General features: G+C 43.2%; 1 protein-coding gene across 2 annotated transcripts in view; it reads right to left on the bottom strand.

Moving 5' to 3' along the window:
- Positions 1–14,554, bottom strand: part of GAN (gigaxonin) — a 45,502-nt gene extending 30,948 nt beyond the window's left edge. For both annotated transcript variants that reach the window (XM_090259337.1, XM_090259338.1), the window contains exon 1: positions 14,220–14,554. In XM_090259337.1, coding sequence (XP_090115463.1) covers positions 14,220–14,386 — 167 coding nt within the window. In that variant the 5' untranslated portion in view covers positions 14,387–14,554. The remainder of the gene's footprint in view (positions 1–14,219) is intronic.
- Between the last annotated feature and the right edge of the window lie 2,615 nt (positions 14,555–17,169).

Genomic DNA, 17,169 nt, shown 5'->3' with positions numbered 1-17,169 from the left:
ACACTGGAGAAGACTTAAGCATATTTTTATGCTACAGAAAAAGGGGCCAGAAGAGAAGGGGGAAAAATATGGGAGAAGAACAAGGATATATGACAGAACAACATCCTAGAAGAAAAAGGAGAATGTGGGTGGGCGAGCTGGGGAGGGAGGGCCGGGGGATCCAGCGTGGACCGACTCTTCCTCCTCTACAGAAGGCTGGCATGCAAATCTTTACATGACATCTAAACAGCACTGAAGTTGATATTCAGAGTTAAAGTTTTATGTCCAAATTTTAAAAAATCTAATACTCTAGATCAGTGGTGGACAAACTACAACCCACAGCCTGTTTCTGTATGACCTTTGAGCTAAAAATGGTTTTCATATTTGTAAAAGGTTGTTAAAACAAAAACAAAAAAGAATGTGTGACGTAGACCACATGTGGCTTGGAAAGCCTAAGATATGTCTGACCCTTTACTGAACAAGTCTGTCAATTCCCGCTCTAAATGTTTTACAACAGCAAGCACACATTGTAAAATCCAGTCTAACAGATGTGCAAAATAATAACAACTTTGAGAAATCACGTGCAAAAGTGACAAGGCAATGGTGACAGACCTGAGAAAAAATGTCATATATACATTGTCAATTCCAGATTTTCTACTCAAGTATGGTTTTTCAGATGCCATTTATCTTTTTATAACCTTTATATGATAATGCATCTTCCTGGACAATAATCTGGTTTCATATAACAAGAACAAATCTGTTTCTATCTTCAGAAACAGAAATACCTGGGACATTGCTTCCAAAGTCAGTTTACTGGCACCCACAAAAATACAAAGAAAAAAAAAGCCCCGAAGTTTTTTCTCATTTGTTTCAGTAGAAAAGAGAACTGAAAATTAAAATGTCAAATCAGGGAATGATGAAGCAAATTATGTGGAACAGCAATATGATGTAATAACAAATAGCTACTAAAAATGATTATGGGCATTGAGATATAAGAGGGATATGAAATGACTTCAAGTGAAAAAATGAACCATAAATAATGTGTATATAGATCACAACTATAACAATACATTGAGTACACTGTTCAGACCAGAAATTAATTTAGAGTGACATAAATAATTAAGCTTGCCTGTGATTTTCCATAATTTTTTGTGTAAAAAAAACAAGATTCTTAAAATTTAAATCTAGTTCTTGTCATTTTTAAAATAAAGTACTCAATAAAATCTATGTCTTAAAAGACAAGGTCTGAAAGTGCATATTAAAAAGTTTAAGATGAATTCAAAGACAGAATCATGATGCAGCAACTTATGAAGCAAAAAATTCTTCTAGAATGAAACAAGGCTGGTTCCTTGTTCTGGTCACACCCTGACCTTTGGGATATACACACATAAAAGAAAGATATTCGTGCCTCAACCTGTCACACAGTTCCAGAAATTCTACTCAGGTATGATTTTTCAGATGCTATTTTAAAGAGGATCCTTCTATAACCTTAAGACCCATGCAAATGATGATCTCAAGAGTTAAGCCCCTTTGATTTGGGGGCACTCTTACAAGTCTTATCTAATTAAAAACTGCTCTATACAAATGGCACTAAATGCTGCACAAGTTCCATATTTCACAAGCAGGTCCGCATTTCTACTCAGTTCCCATTCTCTCTTTCCCAATGTAAAGGCACAGAAAGTAGAGCTCCTGAATAAATTCACAGAAAAAGAATTTGTATGAATTTATTGTTGTCTTTGAATTCATCCTTTCAAAGTAGCTCAGACCAAAGTATTAGGTAAAGGTTAAGAAACTGTCTCTTTTTTCTTTTTAAAACAGGAGATAGAGGCAGTAGGGAAAATATAACTCCAAAATGAAGACACACACACACACACACACACACATACACAAACAAAATCAACAAAAAACAACTACAGCTGAAACACACTGCTTTCTAGTTCCCTTAAGTAAATGAGAGCAGCTTCTGCCTAAGCTTCACTTCAGCATCAATTTTAAAACCACCTTTTTGCTGCTGGCACCTACTTAATTTATAATCTACTGTTATAAACTTCTCCAAACAACCTGGAGCTGAAAAATGCCTTTCAAAGTGTTGTCAAGGGAATGAATGCTTCTCAACGAATTCTTTAGTCATGCTGTAACAAAAGCTCTCTCACTGGAGCTACCCACTTCTGAATAAAGAATTTGGTCCCTTCTTCTCCCTGGTTTCTTGGCACCAGATATGGACTTTGCTGGAGCTGACTGTGCCACCTAAAACAGTCCAAGAGTGAAGATCCTCTTGTAGGCTAAACTGTGGTTAGATGGTTTATTTTGTCCCCCTTCCCCAGCCCTCAATATATATTCAGCTACAGAGCAAACCGTTACAGCAGAAAGACTGATTCTATTTGGAAGCTGTATGTATCCAGTGTCCTGAATCCTGATTCTGTACTTCATCAGCACTGGCAGACAGCGGTCAACTCAACTCTCTTCGGTACAGAATTTCCACTAATGGATTTAGTGCCTCTGGGCCTAGACATAAGACAGGACTTCAGAAGCACCCAGTCCATCTGTCTGCTCTGTTTCTCCTCCCTGAATAGAAGATTGATCCATGCAACACTGAAGACACAATGAAGGTACACAACATGCAAAAGGAGCCTGTGGGAGGGAGTGATTGTTTTGCAGAACTGGAAAACTGTGACAAAGGAACAAGGTCCGGAAAGATGAGTACAAATTGATCTGCAGAAAAGAGCAGGAGGTGGAGACAAGCAGAGAAAAGAAACACGTGCAAAAACACACACACACACATATTCACAAATACATGAAGTCGTCGTCGTCATCGTCGTCAGCCGTCCGCCTCGAGAGACGATGGTGTAGCTTCTTAAGAGTCTATCTGCACCTCCGAGAATGGCTGTGCAGTCCGACTCGGGAATGACACGGTATCTGTCTCCTCCCGTGTTGAATCGACATCTTGTGATGACGCTGGAGTGTCCTCTCCAGTGAAGCTGAAGCTACAGAGCCTGGGCAGGGTGATATGGAGGGCCTGCTGTTGCCCATGCAGCAGACCCCCCCTCTCTTCGCAGCTGAAGGGTCCAAGGGAAAGAAGGAGTCAATACAGCTTGGCTTCAGGTGCACCGCAGGAGTTGCCGGTGTTGACTACAACGTCAAACCGCCTTAGGGACTCCGGCTCCGGATTTTCTGTCGGGGTTTACTCCCCTAGCCTTTCCCCTGAAGAGGTATGCCGCAAGGCAGCGGAGGTTTTTTGGAGTCAGAGTTTTCCTTCTCTGATGTGCCCTGACTGGAAGATCGAACCAGCGACACTTAGCTCACAGGCCGACGCTCAATCCACTGAGCCAAACCAGCCAGGGTACAAATACATGAAGTACTGTGCAGAATTTTCAAGAACCAGAAGAGTATAATTAAGGTGTTTATACAGCAATTGTCACAGCAAATTTAATAAATCAAAGACAGATTATCTTCCCAACTTTTCTTAAGCAGCCAGGCTCAAAACCTCTTATCTCTTCCTTCTTCCTCATATTCAGGTAGCAGCCTGTTGCTTTCTTCCGTAATCCCTGATATCAGCCATGGATTTTGCCTCACGGTTCTAATCTGAATCAGTCAGCAACTCCAGTCTTGCCCACTCCGTCCTGAGAATAAACAACTGGACTTACCTTCTTAAAGTAGAGTTCCATTCACAATACTAGAGAAACTGTTTAATAATTGAATAAAAAAATTAACTAACTTGACACTCTAGAACAGCGGTTTTCAACCTTTTTTGTTTCATCGCACACATAAACTAATTACTAAAATTCTGTGGCATGCCAAAAAATAGATATAATTTTGATCCATTCACACTGAAAGGCTTATTGTTGTGTTGGCTGTTGTCATTCTTTTATTTGACAATCTAATTAGTCAGGTAGTGCATGCTTTAAAAATTCTTGCAGCATACGGGCTGAAAATCGCTGCTCTAGAATAATGTTCTGACCTGCCCATCCATCCACACTTCCCACCATCCCCATCCAAGCCTCTAGTCCAGTCCAGTGTACCTCCTACACTGAGCACATACCTTCTGTTCCTGCTCTTACACCTGTGTTCTGCCTGGTGGATCTTCCTTGCCCCTCTCTTTACCTACCTCCCCGACCAGGCACTCCTCCTTTCCAAGGTCTTGCTCAAATTCTGTTTCCTCCATGTAAGCTTATGCAATCACCCAAGTAGTCCTCCCTCCTCAGAACTCCCATAGCTCGAAGTATCTATACAATTAAAATAGCTTTTGTTCTATTCTTTGTTTTTTCACAATGAGGCTCTAAGCATTGAGAAAAGGTTCTGTACTTTACAGAACGTTTTACACTGTCCCTAATTTAAAGCTTCCAGTAAGTGATGATAAGCATTGTTTCCTGCTGATAATGAGGAAGTGGTCTCCCCTCAGTCTGCTCTTTCCTCCCTGACCAAGTCCTGCTACTACCATCTCTAATCCAGCCACTTCATTGCAACTCCACGACAAACCCTTGTCCAAGGCACCCTTACGTCCTGTCCAAATGACTGCAGTACCCTCCGAATAAGACTACATCTTCTCCTTCTTAAAACCCAGCAATGTCGATCCATAAACCTTAAAAGGAAACTGAAACTTTCACGTGGACTAAACGAAGTTGGAAGATTTTTCTGCCCCGGTTCCTACACCCCACCAGCTCCCTATACGCGTTCAGCAACTCAGAAACGTTACAGTGCAAGTGAAATCTCACTGGGGAGCAGTGTTAAGTCCAACCTGAACTCAGGACTCGGGGACCCTGCCCGCCTCTGTACTCCGCTCTACCCACTGCCCACCATTCTGTCCTGCTTCCTGGTGCCTCCCTCCGCCCCTCCCGCCTCAGTTCTGCTCCTCCTCCTTTAGATCTCAGCTGAAAAGTCACTTCCTGTGAGTGGTGCTCCCCTCACCCCGGCCACAGCAGCAGCCACAGCTGTCCCTTAGGTTCCTGCAATCAGACTTCTCTCCTGCCTGCCTCCACAGCAGGGCTGCATGCCTGGGTGCATGGCAGCGCCCCGCTTAACCACTCACGCCAAGTTCAGGGAATGAACGGGCACATTAGGGAATGTAAATCAGGAACCTATGTACTCTACTTAAAAAAGTTGTTTCTGTACATGTGACTAATTGGGGTTACTAATATAGTAGTAATGATCAGGTAAATCATTTAAATATCCTTTTAGAGCAGACTTTCAGAGAGTCTACTCCAAAAATAAAGCTAAACTATTCTTTCCCCATTCTTGAAATTCTGATACTACTATACAACACTGGGATATACAGTATTGAAAAATTAAGTGAACATCAAAAATAATTCTAAAACTGTTAGTTTTATGTTTATTTCCTTTCCTAGCCCCACAAAGACAGAAGAAGAAAAAAAAGCTGAGTGAGTTAGGTCTCCTGGCCTCAGTTCTGACAGTGTTTGTGGGAGACAACTGAATATACACTCCAAAGGCAGCCAGGACACGAGAAAGAACACAGAGCCTTGGAAGGCATCCTGCTTCATCAACTACTGAAACGTAAGCTCATCTGTCTCCTGTCGCCACTGTCTCCCCAGCACCTTACTGTTGCTGATACTGAGGATCTCTTGTGTATCTGTTGAATGAATGAAAACCTATAATGAAGCTCCTTAGTCAACACATGTTACATAAGGTACCTACTGCATCGGTGATGAATTAATACACAGTACACTTCAATACTTTTAGACAACGCTGATTCTTGAACTATAATTTAATAATGGTAAGCGCAATGCCACAAGCAGTGATGACATTTCTAAAGGCTGCAGTAGCAGCTGTGACAGTGGGGAATGTTTTCCTAAACCCCTTTCCTATCAATAGGAAAGAAGACGGTAAACAAAGGAAGCAGAACTACTCTGTTCCTGCAGGAGGTGATAAAAAAAATGAGAATTTCATCCTCTCCCTGCCAACTGGGATTATCATTTCCAGGCAGGGAACAAAGTTGGTAGCTCTGCTCACACAGGCAATATATTTAAGAGGCCAGGCAGGAAAATGAAATAGCAAGCAAACAAACAAATAAACCACACCCAGAGAGAAGTCCCTAATCGGCGAGGGTAGTCTACACTTCCAATGCTAGCTTTGGTGTAGGGGAAAGCTGGATACTGGTGGAAAACTTCTTTTCACCAACCAAATGGAAGGTTATGCAAGAAGCTGAGGGGTCCAGCTGGACTCCAATCCCACTCCTGCAGCAGAGGTGGGCGATGGCAGGGGGAGAAGGAAAACAATGATCAATGACCTTACTTTCTAAGGATTCTCACCACTCTTCACAATCCCACTTTCCTCGAACTTCAGGCTACTGGCAGTGAAGGGATGTGCTCTACATGTTAGAAGAGATGCGTACCAACCTCCTGTCACAACCTACATGTGAGATTCCCTCCTATTCAGTGCCGATTGATATAAAACTGTGTTTCACAATATTTCTACTAACCTTACCAAGTTAACATAAAAATCACAAGCATCAAGTTGACTTTAAAACTGTTCCTAAAAAGATACAGAAATACTTAATAGTTAACAGAATCACAAAATACCTATGACCAAAAATATGCATTTAAGGTTCAGTGATTCTCAACCTTCCTAACGCCACGACCCTTTAATACAGTTCTTCATGTTGTGGTGACTGCCAACCATAAAATTATTTTCATTGCTACTTCATAACTGTAATTTTGCTACTGTTATGAATCGTAATGTGAATATTTGATATGCAGGATGTATTTTCATTGTTACAAATTGAACATAACTAAAGCATAGTGATTAATCACAAAAACAATATGTAATTATATATGGTTTTCCGATTGTCTTAGGCAACCCCTGTGAAAGGGTTGTTAGACCCCCAAAGGGGTCGCAACCCCCAGGTTGAGAACCTCTGTTCTATAGCCATTAGCATATTAACTCTAAAAAGGAAAACACAAGACATTTAATTGTTTGCTATTCCATTATTCAACAGACTACTTTTTTAACCAGCCTTCCATTTTCCATTAATGATATACCCTGCTTCTCAAAGCTTTGTTGCTTGAAAGCTAATTCTTTTATCTAACAAAATATTTCACCAAGATCTTATTTTCCCTAAGTATTCTATTTTTCTAATATCTCTAAACAGAGGGAAAATATTATAATTTATTCCCACAGAGAAATGGAAAGAGCAAACATTAGATTATCATTTCATGGCTAAGTCACTCTTTGGCAATAAATACTTTTTTTAGAGGACTTCACTCTGCTTTTCTGAGCACAGGGATCAAGAGCTCTGGCTGAGCCTTGAAGGGCATTTAGCTGGACAGACATCCTTACTCTCCACAGAGCTATAGCTGTCACGTTTACATGAGCCTTTGATTTCCTTCCTTCTTTGGACTCATTGTGTCTTTGGAGGCAAAGAACTCATGGGAAGCACTCAAATTCATGGCTGCAGCCAGAGTCTGCCACATTCACACCCCACACCCCTGCATCTCCACCCTAACCTAGAATTCTAACTTACAAATTATTCATTTCTATTACAGTTTCAGTATATGAAATGATAGACCTGTATCCTTCAAAAGGTTGATATAGCTCCCTGAAGGACTTATGCAAAGTACTCTTAAGGCAAATGACTCCTTATTTGTCCTAATTATGTTTTCTTTATGGATGATATATAGGTTTTAAACCTCACTTTGACATCATGAGATGAACTGATTAACTCTTTAAACAATGGAATAAGGTGGTTTTGTAATCTGGATGCTTAACCTACATTATGGAAAACTAAATCCAAACAACCAGCATTTCTATGTGGAAAAGCACTTTGACTCTCTAAATTATGTAATAAAAATTTAGTCTAAGAACATTTTAAAGGACTTGCTGGGAAAAATACAGATTTAAGAAGTCTAAGGGCATAGGTAGAAGAGTGAGGACTTATCAATTAGTATTTATTAGAGCTAGGTATTATCTCTATCACATTACTATTACTCAAAATGATCCTTAGGAAAATACTACAATAAATCTAAACATTCATTACTTCACTTTATGTTAGACTCACTAGTCTAACAAGAATTTTATTGATTTGTTTCATCATCTGAAATCTTCCAGAAACCTATCCAGAATTAGAGCATTCACTGCCACTAACAGTGGCGCCACTGTTTTGTGTAAATAAATAAATAATTTTAAGCTGAAATGAGTAAGCTGTTAAACTTAGAGCTCCAATTTACAAGTGCGTTGTTTCCTTAGAAGCCCAGAGAAAATAATTTTTTGATTTTCTGAAACTGAACGCACTTAAATATCACTTTTGAAAAACTCGCGTAAGCACAGGGTTTACTCAAACACAATTGCAAATACTATAAAAGGGAAGGAAGGGTATGGGGAGAAGGTGCAAAAAATAATTTTCAACCATGAGATTGTAAACCCTTCAGGATAGATTTCATCTTTTTTAAGCAGTTGTTAAGAAGCCCTTACAATAGGCGGATAAAAAACTAACAAGGTGCCCTGGCTGCTGGTGTGGCTCAGTGGACTGAGTACTGGCCTGCATTCATTACCTAAGTGTTGCTGGTTCAATTCCCAGTCAGGGCACATGCCTGGGTTGCAGGCCAGGTCCCTTGTTGGGGGTGCGCAAGAGGCAACCACATATTGATGTTTCTCTCCTTCTCTTTCTCAGCTCCTTTCCCTCTCTCTAAAAATAAATAAATACAATCTTGAAACAGACAAACAAACAAAGCCTAGATCTGTTAAAAGATATTTCAGGCCCAACTTATCTCCCATCGTCTTAAGAATAGAACAAGAGACAGGATAGTCAACTTGATTCTAAGGATGCTCAGGATTCAGTAAGGGTCTGAAAACCTAGAGCTTCTACCTGAAGCCTGAGTACTAAGAAATTTAACAGATTACAATTGCTATTTAAAATCCTTTTGACAATCACCTTTTGGAACCACCAAAATGACCCACACAAAGGGAAACAGGAGGCACCTGCTATTGTGTTCCATAGGCCTTTCAGAGAACACGAAGTTGTTCCTTTGGCCACATGCATGTGAATCTACACGAAAGGTGGTACTGTGGACATCAAAGGAATGGGCACTGTTCAAAAAGGAATGCCACTCAAATGTTACCAGGGCAAAACTGGAAGAGTCTACAGTGTTACCCAACATGTGGTGGGATTGCAAATACACAAGTTAAGGGCAAGATTCTTGCCAAGAGAATCAATGAACATGCTGAGCATATGAAGCACTCTAAGGGCTGAGACAGCTTCCTGAGACATGTGAAGAATGTGATCAGGAAAAGAAGAGAGCCAACGGAAAGGTACCTGGGGTCACCTGAAGCTCCAGCCTGCTCCGCCCAGAGAAGCACACTAAGTGAGAACCGATGGTTCCAATGGAATGGAACCCATTCCCTACAAATTCATGGCAGGATAAGTGTAAAAAATAAATAAATAGAAGACCTCTTACTGGTAAAAAAAAAAAAATCTCCTTATGACAGTCATTCAGGAGCTTTTATGTACACAAAGTGACTATAAACTCAAAGCACAAGTGGAAGAAAGGGGACTTGGGGACAAATAGCATGCTCTGCACATAGCAGGTACTACTAATGAACTTTTGTGCCCATAAACTACAGGGCAAATTTCAGGTACCCAAAGAATGGATGATAATTTCTATGTTACTGTGAAACTTGGACTCCTACAGAGATCATATTAGTCTCCTTAAGTAGTTTCATCAGCATCATCTATGAGTCAAACTTTATATTTAAATGGCAAAACAGGCTCATCAATAATTAGGCCTTGGAACAGATCCAGGTTAACAGCATAAAATAAATGCTTGTTACAAAACAACTCTACAGGGCTGGGTTTATACAGCGGAGTACCCCTCTGGAAGGCCTGTGTGACAGGGCAAAGGAAGTACTTTAATGTCAATGTGTAACAAAGCTTAAATGATACAATAAAGCTGTAAGAGCAGAAACAGACTCCCTCTCTACAACACACACACAAAAAACTGAACAAAAATAGCATGAAGCCACATAATTTAGATTTACAGAGGGGCTTTGCTGTTCATGCAGTTCAAACAACCTCACTTTACACACTAAGGGAACTAAGTCCCAGAAAAGTTGTCCAATACCACTTAGGCTGGATTCCAGGCTCAATGTCTCCGCTCCAACCTCATTAAACCAGCTTTCTCTACAAAACAAGGGGAGAGAAGTGCAGCATTGCCATTCTTATTGTTGGCTGACTCTTAAAGGTTCCAAAGATCCTGGGAATCTTTTTCTTCTTTACTCTCCAGGACTAAAAGCTAAACAAAACTAATGTTCCAACAGATTCCGCAGAAAATCCAAAATCCTCAAAAAGTAAATACAGAATCAGAACCTGTACAGACCACTATAACATTACTACAGAATCAAAGCGATTCATTTTCAAATCCTTTTCACATACATTACTCCCCAAGAACCACAGCTCAGGAGAGAAAGGAGTCTGAAATACAGATCAGATCAATGGGACTGTGCCAAATCAGAAAAGCCTTAGACATGAAGCAAAGCAAACTTTACATTGGTTTGCAATATTCAGAAGGGAAATTTCCCGTAAGCCTCAGAGAACCTTTCCCAGAAGGTCTCAGGGTTGCTGAGAGGAGATACATCCATGAATTCAACTTCGTCATTCTTAAAGGTCATCAGCTACATTTGCATTTAGTTTTCCCATTAAACCAAAGGAAAAATGTCATTCAGGGATCAGAATGAGGAAAAGCTGGGAAGAGAGCATGCTGGGAAAGCAGCATCCAACTTGGCTGAATGATGGACTATGGAAGGTCCTGCCTGACTTTCTGTAGCATCTGTATCCTAAGGCCGCCCTGGCTGGTTTGGCTCAGTGGATTGAGCGTCGGCCTGCGAGCTAAGTGTCGCTGGTTCGATCTTCCAGTCAGGGCACATCAGAGAAGGAAAACTCTGACTCCAAAAAACCTCCGCTGCCTTGCGGCATACCTCTTCAGGGGAAAGGCTAAGGGAGTAAACCCCGACAGAAAATCCGGAGCCGGAGTCCCCAAGGCGGTTTGACGTTGTAGTCAACACCGGCAACTCCTGCGGCGCACCTGAAGCCAAGCTGTATTGACTCCGTCTTTCCCTTGGACCCTTCAGCTGCGAAGAGAGGGGGGGTCTGCTGCACGGGCAACAGCAGACCCTCCATATCACCCTGCCCAGGCTCTGTAGCTTCAGCTTCACTGGAGAGGACACTCCAGCGTCATCACAAGATGTCGATTCAACACGGGAGGAGACAGATACCGTGTCACTCCCGAGTTGGACTGCACAGCCATTCTCGGCGGTGCAGATAGACTCTTAAGAAGCTACACCATCGTCTCTGGAGAAGGACGGCTGCCGACGACGACGACGTGTATCCTAAGGCTGCAATGACATACTCTATATAACCTTTTTTCAGGACTGGTTCTTTTTATTGAGCATACAGAAGCAATATACAACATTGTTTCCAGTCCATACAACTTCAGAAGCATATGACAGCTACTAAAACTATGCTAACTATAGACTTTAATCAAAACTCAGATTTTTATAAAACTTCAGAGACTAGCAGACTTTTGAACAGCTAATTCATATATGAATGGCATCACAGACCTAAATGCTTAAGCTCCAAAAGGGGAAGAAATATCAAATTTTAGAACATACAAATTCATTTTGCTTCAAAATAAAAAACCAAATGTCATTAGTATCAAAAATTACTAAACATTTCGTTTCTAAGTGGTAATACAGATTAGTCAAATTACTTTAAGGTGACCTTGAGACTGATAATTTTAAAGACCCCCCGAGAACATTCTACCACTTCAATAGCCAAATAAACGTAAAGCAATTAGTCACTGAAATAAAACACATTTTGACTGATCCATGTTTATCTGTTAAAGTTCAAAAATATCTGCCCTACTTACAGCAAAGGATGGTTGAAAATGAAAATCAAAATAAGACAGTACAGTATGTGAAAGTACTTGATAAGCCCTTAAAATTGTAAAGTCAGTAAGTAGTAGAGTTGACACAAAGAATAGTTAAATATGAGTAATGCTGTAAGCTGGTATGGTAAATGAGTAGGAGAAAAGGTGTCATTAACTTGGCATCTAATTTTAGTTCAGCCATTAAGCACCAGCAGACTTATCATAAGACAAGTCACTAATGCCCATTGAACCCCATTTTCTTATTTGGAAAGTAACAGAATTGGATTAGAGATCGTAAGTCCTTTTTGGCTCTGCTACTTCAAGTAGTAATATTTCACATCTAAATTACTGCTATTATATAAATAAGTAGCATTTCACAAAACTAAACATTCTCATTGTGTGCCACCTTGTCACAAGTGGATACCACCCTTTCCCAATTCAGCAGATATAGCAGTGAACACTACCACCTTTCACAGACCTATGTGCAGATCTGTGACATGTTCAAAGCACTATTAAATATTCCTTCACAGGGTGGATCAAAGATTAAATGAGATGAAGACATATTGCCCCTCATTTATCGGACTACTGAGCTGAAGCCAAGATGAAGTCATCTACCAACAGCTCACAGCTGCAAGAGTAAAAATTGGAAGGAGAAAGCAGGTCCCATGCTCTTCTCAAAGAGGGATATAACTGAGCGTCTGAAATGGAAATATAACAGAGCCAACCTTCTAATGTCCAATCAGCTGTAGTAGAAAAAGCAGGCAGTCATTCATTTACATTTGCTAAACCACTAGGCACTGTTCTTTCTGGCTGCTGGGAATACAGTAATGAACAACAAAAATCCCTGGCCTCACTGAGCTTACGTTGTGGTTGGGAAAGATCAACAAGGTAAATGGGTAAAATATAGGGTGTATTATAGTGATAAGTGCTATGGAGAAAAATAAAACATGAAAAGGTAAGAGAGCATGTGTTTGGGGATTTGCAATGTTCTTTTAAGCCAGCTGGACGCCACTTAAAGAACTACAACAATAATGCACCTAAAGTAGGTTTCCTAAGCACTTCCCCAAACAGGGAACATTTTGGATACCAGGAAGACTCAGGCCTACGGATTCCAATTTGAGATTGATTGTTCAAACCTCTCAACAGCCAGCTATGAGCTGTCCTATCGGCAATCTAAATCCCCTACTAACAAAGACTCCCATCACCACCCCACCTTTAAATCCACAAAGAGCGCAAATTAATTTACAAGGAAAGAGCCAGGAGTTACAAGAGCACCTGAACCGCTTCTGAGTTAGTACTAATGTCTCCTAATGTAAAGGTCAAAATGTAGTTTGTGCGCTGAGCTCTGCTAGGACAAAGCACTAAGAATGCAGGGCACATTTTGCTTTTTCTGACCTGTCAATTCTAGTGACATCCTCTACTATTTGTCTGTATTTAACCAGCTTACTGGGTAGTTTCTCCACCTTTTAGAATTTTTTTTTTTTTCGTTTATTAAAAGAGCAACTCAGTTTGCAAGAAAGTTGCTATAAGAAAAGTTAACAGCCCCTGCAAGATCTTGGTTAAGCACTATTTTTCATCAACCTCTAACCTGGTTAGTTGAGATGGCTAATCAGGTTAAGCTTTGTTTCACTGAAGTTTTAAAATGCTCTCTGAGTTACTAAAATCTTCTGGTCCTCGAGTTGTAACTGCATCCTGAGAATTACAGTAAGTCTTTGAAAATTCGGGACAGCTTACTTTAACGTGTGTCTTTAATGCACAGCCCTTCTTTAAACGGAGTTCCCAACTAGGGAGTGGAAAAGACACATTTGACAAGAACTTCGGCCTTGGGGTCGGATCACCCATCCCAAGAACAACATAACGATATAATAGGATTTTCCCTCTGCCCACACCGGTGCGGAGTTTGTTTGTGTGGCCTCTCCGCGGGAGGGGCGCTACTGGCAGCGGCCCCGCCAACTGCGCGTCGATTTGGAGGCGAACAGCCCGCAAACTTCAGCCGAGGGGACGGCTCTTCTCAGGCGCGGCCCCGCCCTGCTCGCCGGTGCGGGTCCCGAGCCGGCCCTGGACTGCGTCTGGGGGCCTCAGGGGCTCGGAGGCCCGAGCGAGCGCCAGCCAGTGGGAATCGGAGGAGAGAGGGCCAAGGGATTGAGGCCCGGGTCTGGGGTCAACTCCAGGGCGAGGGGGGCAAGGGTCCTGTGGGGGCCCAGCCCGAGGGTGGGCGAAGCCACAGGATCTGTTCGGGGGGCTTCGCAGGAATGTCTGCGGGGAGGGACCCCAGAGGCTGGGGGGTGGGAACAGGAACTCTGGTGCCACGCCCGGCCCGCCGCGCCTCCGGGCTCGGGACAGTGCAGTCCCGCCCGGCCCCCTCCTCACCTGATGTATGGACTGGCCGCCGCCAGGATGTTCTTCTGCACTGGGATCTCCTCCCCATCGAGGACCAGGTGCGCGTCGCAGAAGCGAGACTCCTCGCGGAAAGAGCTGAGCGCTCGCAGCAGGCGCGCGGCGTGCTGAGGGTCTGACACGGCGCTACCCTCTGCCATCGCGGCGCCCGCTTGTCAGCCGGCCTGTCCCACTCACGACGCAGCCTCGCCGGGCCCCTGGAGCCGTCCGCGTCCGGCGCGCGCCCCGTCTGCCCAGCCCGCGCGCGCGCGCGCCCGTTCTGCCCGACTCTCAGCGATCCGTGAACAAGCGGGAGCCCTTGAAACGCGCCTGCGCCATCCGCTGCGAGAGGGGCCAGTATCTTTTAAGAAGCCGCGGTATTGCGTCATTTCTCCGCGACGCCTCCACGCCGGCCGTCGCCGGAAGCAGCCAATCAGAAGCCTCGTTCCTCTGTCAGACCCTCCGATCTCCGCCCCCGCGCAGCTGGAGGCGGTTCACCGCTGGAGTGCTCGCTGCGGAGACGGAGGTCTGCTGGCAGACTGTGGCATTGTGTGGTTAAGACGGTGGCCTCTGGAGCCCCGAGTCTACTCTTCCCAACTCTTGCTGTGTGACCATCGGTACAGTGCACACCCTTAATTTCTCCATCTGTAAAATGAAGATGATGACTTCTTAGTGTTGTGGACTCACGTGAGATAACGCATGTAAGCAAGGGCTCAGTAGGTGTAGCTTTCATTATGAGAGAAAAACCGCTTCCCCGGTAAGGGCAAAGACGCGAGCAAACAGGTTCTAGAAAGAGCGTTTTGGTTACGGCCTGGGGAGGAGACGAAACAGATGAAGCTGGAGAAGTAAGCGGCACGTCTTAAATTTTGCAGGGCCTCTTTGGCTGTGGTAAGGAGGTTGGTCTTGATTTCTGTAGGTGTTAGGAACCATGAAAGGACTATGAGCAGGGGTTTTAATAGACCTCACTCTGCCGCTGCATGGAGAATGGGGGTGGGGGGAGGGGAGGAACCATGAAAGGACTATGAGCAGGGGTTTTAATAGACCTCACTCTGCCGCTGCATGGAGAATGGGGGTGGGGGGAGGGGGCGGGTGCTAAAAGCCGGAATGATGCTTAAATATTGCAGCACTTGAGGGAAAACAATGATGGTCTGCACGGAGCGGCGATGTTGGAGGTGGACCATAGTGGATAGCTTGAAAAGAGTAGACACAATTGTGAGAGAGGGGGGAGTCCAGGATCATCTTCTGGGTTGAAGTAACTGCATGGATGTTGGTACCTTTCAGAGAGATAGGAAACGCTGAAGGGCTGGAAGGTAGAGAGGCCAGACGTTCAGTTGTGACAAGAAACAACTCTGGGTCAGCTTGGGGATGTGGAATGTAGCCACCATTTTGTACAAAAGTGCTCAGTAAGCGTCTAATTCAATAGCAGTTTTTTGTGGACCAGGACCCAGAAGAATGTGATCAGCATTCCAGATAAGGCAGGATGCTGTTTTCACTGGATTGGCTATGTCTTTTCCCTCAGCCAAAGTCTCCAGTAGAGTCTTGGGTCTCTACCCTGAACTAGCCCAGGCTTTGGAGTCACTGGCAGGAATCAGAGTATATAACTCGGGGAGAGTCGCTGGCAGAATAGATGGGAAGAAGGATGTTACCAGTGAAAGGTCCAGACATTTCCAGACCTTTCTTCAAACGCAGCTTAGTATTTATGGATGAAATTATGAAAATGTTTAGGTTTGGCTTCAAAACAAAAGGAAGGGGTGGAGGGAGGTGGGTGAGGATATAGGCGAGTCAAAAGTGGCTCTGAGTGACTAATTGTTAAAGCCGGGTTATGGGTCCATGGAGATTCGTTGTACTGTAGTCTCTGTATTTATGTGTATGTTGTAGAATGTCATGAGAAGTAAAAAAACAAGCAGTTCAAGTGTTTCTTCTCCATGATACCTGCCCAATGTCCCAGGGAGCAGTAGACTCTCCTTTCTTCGAGTTGTATTTTGAACATTCCTCTGGCAGTAAAGTTGTTATAATGAGCTTATTTGTTCATGTCATCTGCTAGCTTGTATATTTTAGTGTGTCTCGATTTCCAAGTGCCAAGCACAGCGCCTGGTAGTGCTCAGTGAATGGTGGATGGGTAGAGGAATTAAAGATTTGTGGGTGCTCTCTCTCTTCAGAGCACACCGGCGCCTACCCGCCCCCTGAGTTACCTTGGCCTTTCCCTCTCCTAAGCTGCAAGGGCCCTTCTTTTGCTTCTGTAACTTGTTTCCTGAGCCTGTGCAGACCAGCTCACTCACTTCTACGACCTCTGTAACTTTCTAAATAAAGTTGCTCTTATAATTTGAAAAATAAATTGTGAATACCAGGCACTTAATAAATGTTTTCAGAATTGCAGACTTTTTCTAGTTTATTTGTTTGTCTTCTTTCTCAGCTGGGTGGTTGTTGGGGTCAAAATGATACATATGACAGAGCGAGTTCTCTACACCTTGTAGGTATTTGATAAATACTTATTGATTCATTGCTTGGAATGCTGGTCTACTCTTCAAATGTCAGAGATTCCAAAACAAAACAAAGAGCTCAAATAACAGAATCACCATGAGGTAACCAGTTATCCCAAAATGGGAGTGTTGCCTTAGCTGAATTAATTGGAGGTGAGTGGGGATTAGTCAGGCAGGCTCTTCCTGGTAGGGGTGAACCTTCTCTGGTGTTTTGACGGAGGGAAGGAATGGGAGTACCTGGGCAGCGGTGGGTAGACAGACCAGCATCACTCGGGGGAAAGGCAGTTGCTGGCTTGGGAGGGTCGCCTGTGCACCAGGTAGCTAATCAGCAGAACTGGTATATATATGCCTTCAATACCACCTTACTGTTTGCAGCAGTCCCACCAACCTACCTGCCTGAATAACTCATTCATCCTTCAAAACTGAGCTCAAAATGACCTTCAGGGAACCTCCAACCAGCTTCT

Source organism: Furipterus horrens, unplaced genomic scaffold (assembly GCF_987537825.1).
Source record: "Furipterus horrens unplaced genomic scaffold, mFurHor1.1.pri manual_scaffold_13, whole genome shotgun sequence".
Taxonomy (NCBI): domain Eukaryota; kingdom Metazoa; phylum Chordata; class Mammalia; order Chiroptera; family Furipteridae; genus Furipterus; species Furipterus horrens.
This window is presented reverse-complemented; position numbering and strand designations above follow the sequence as displayed.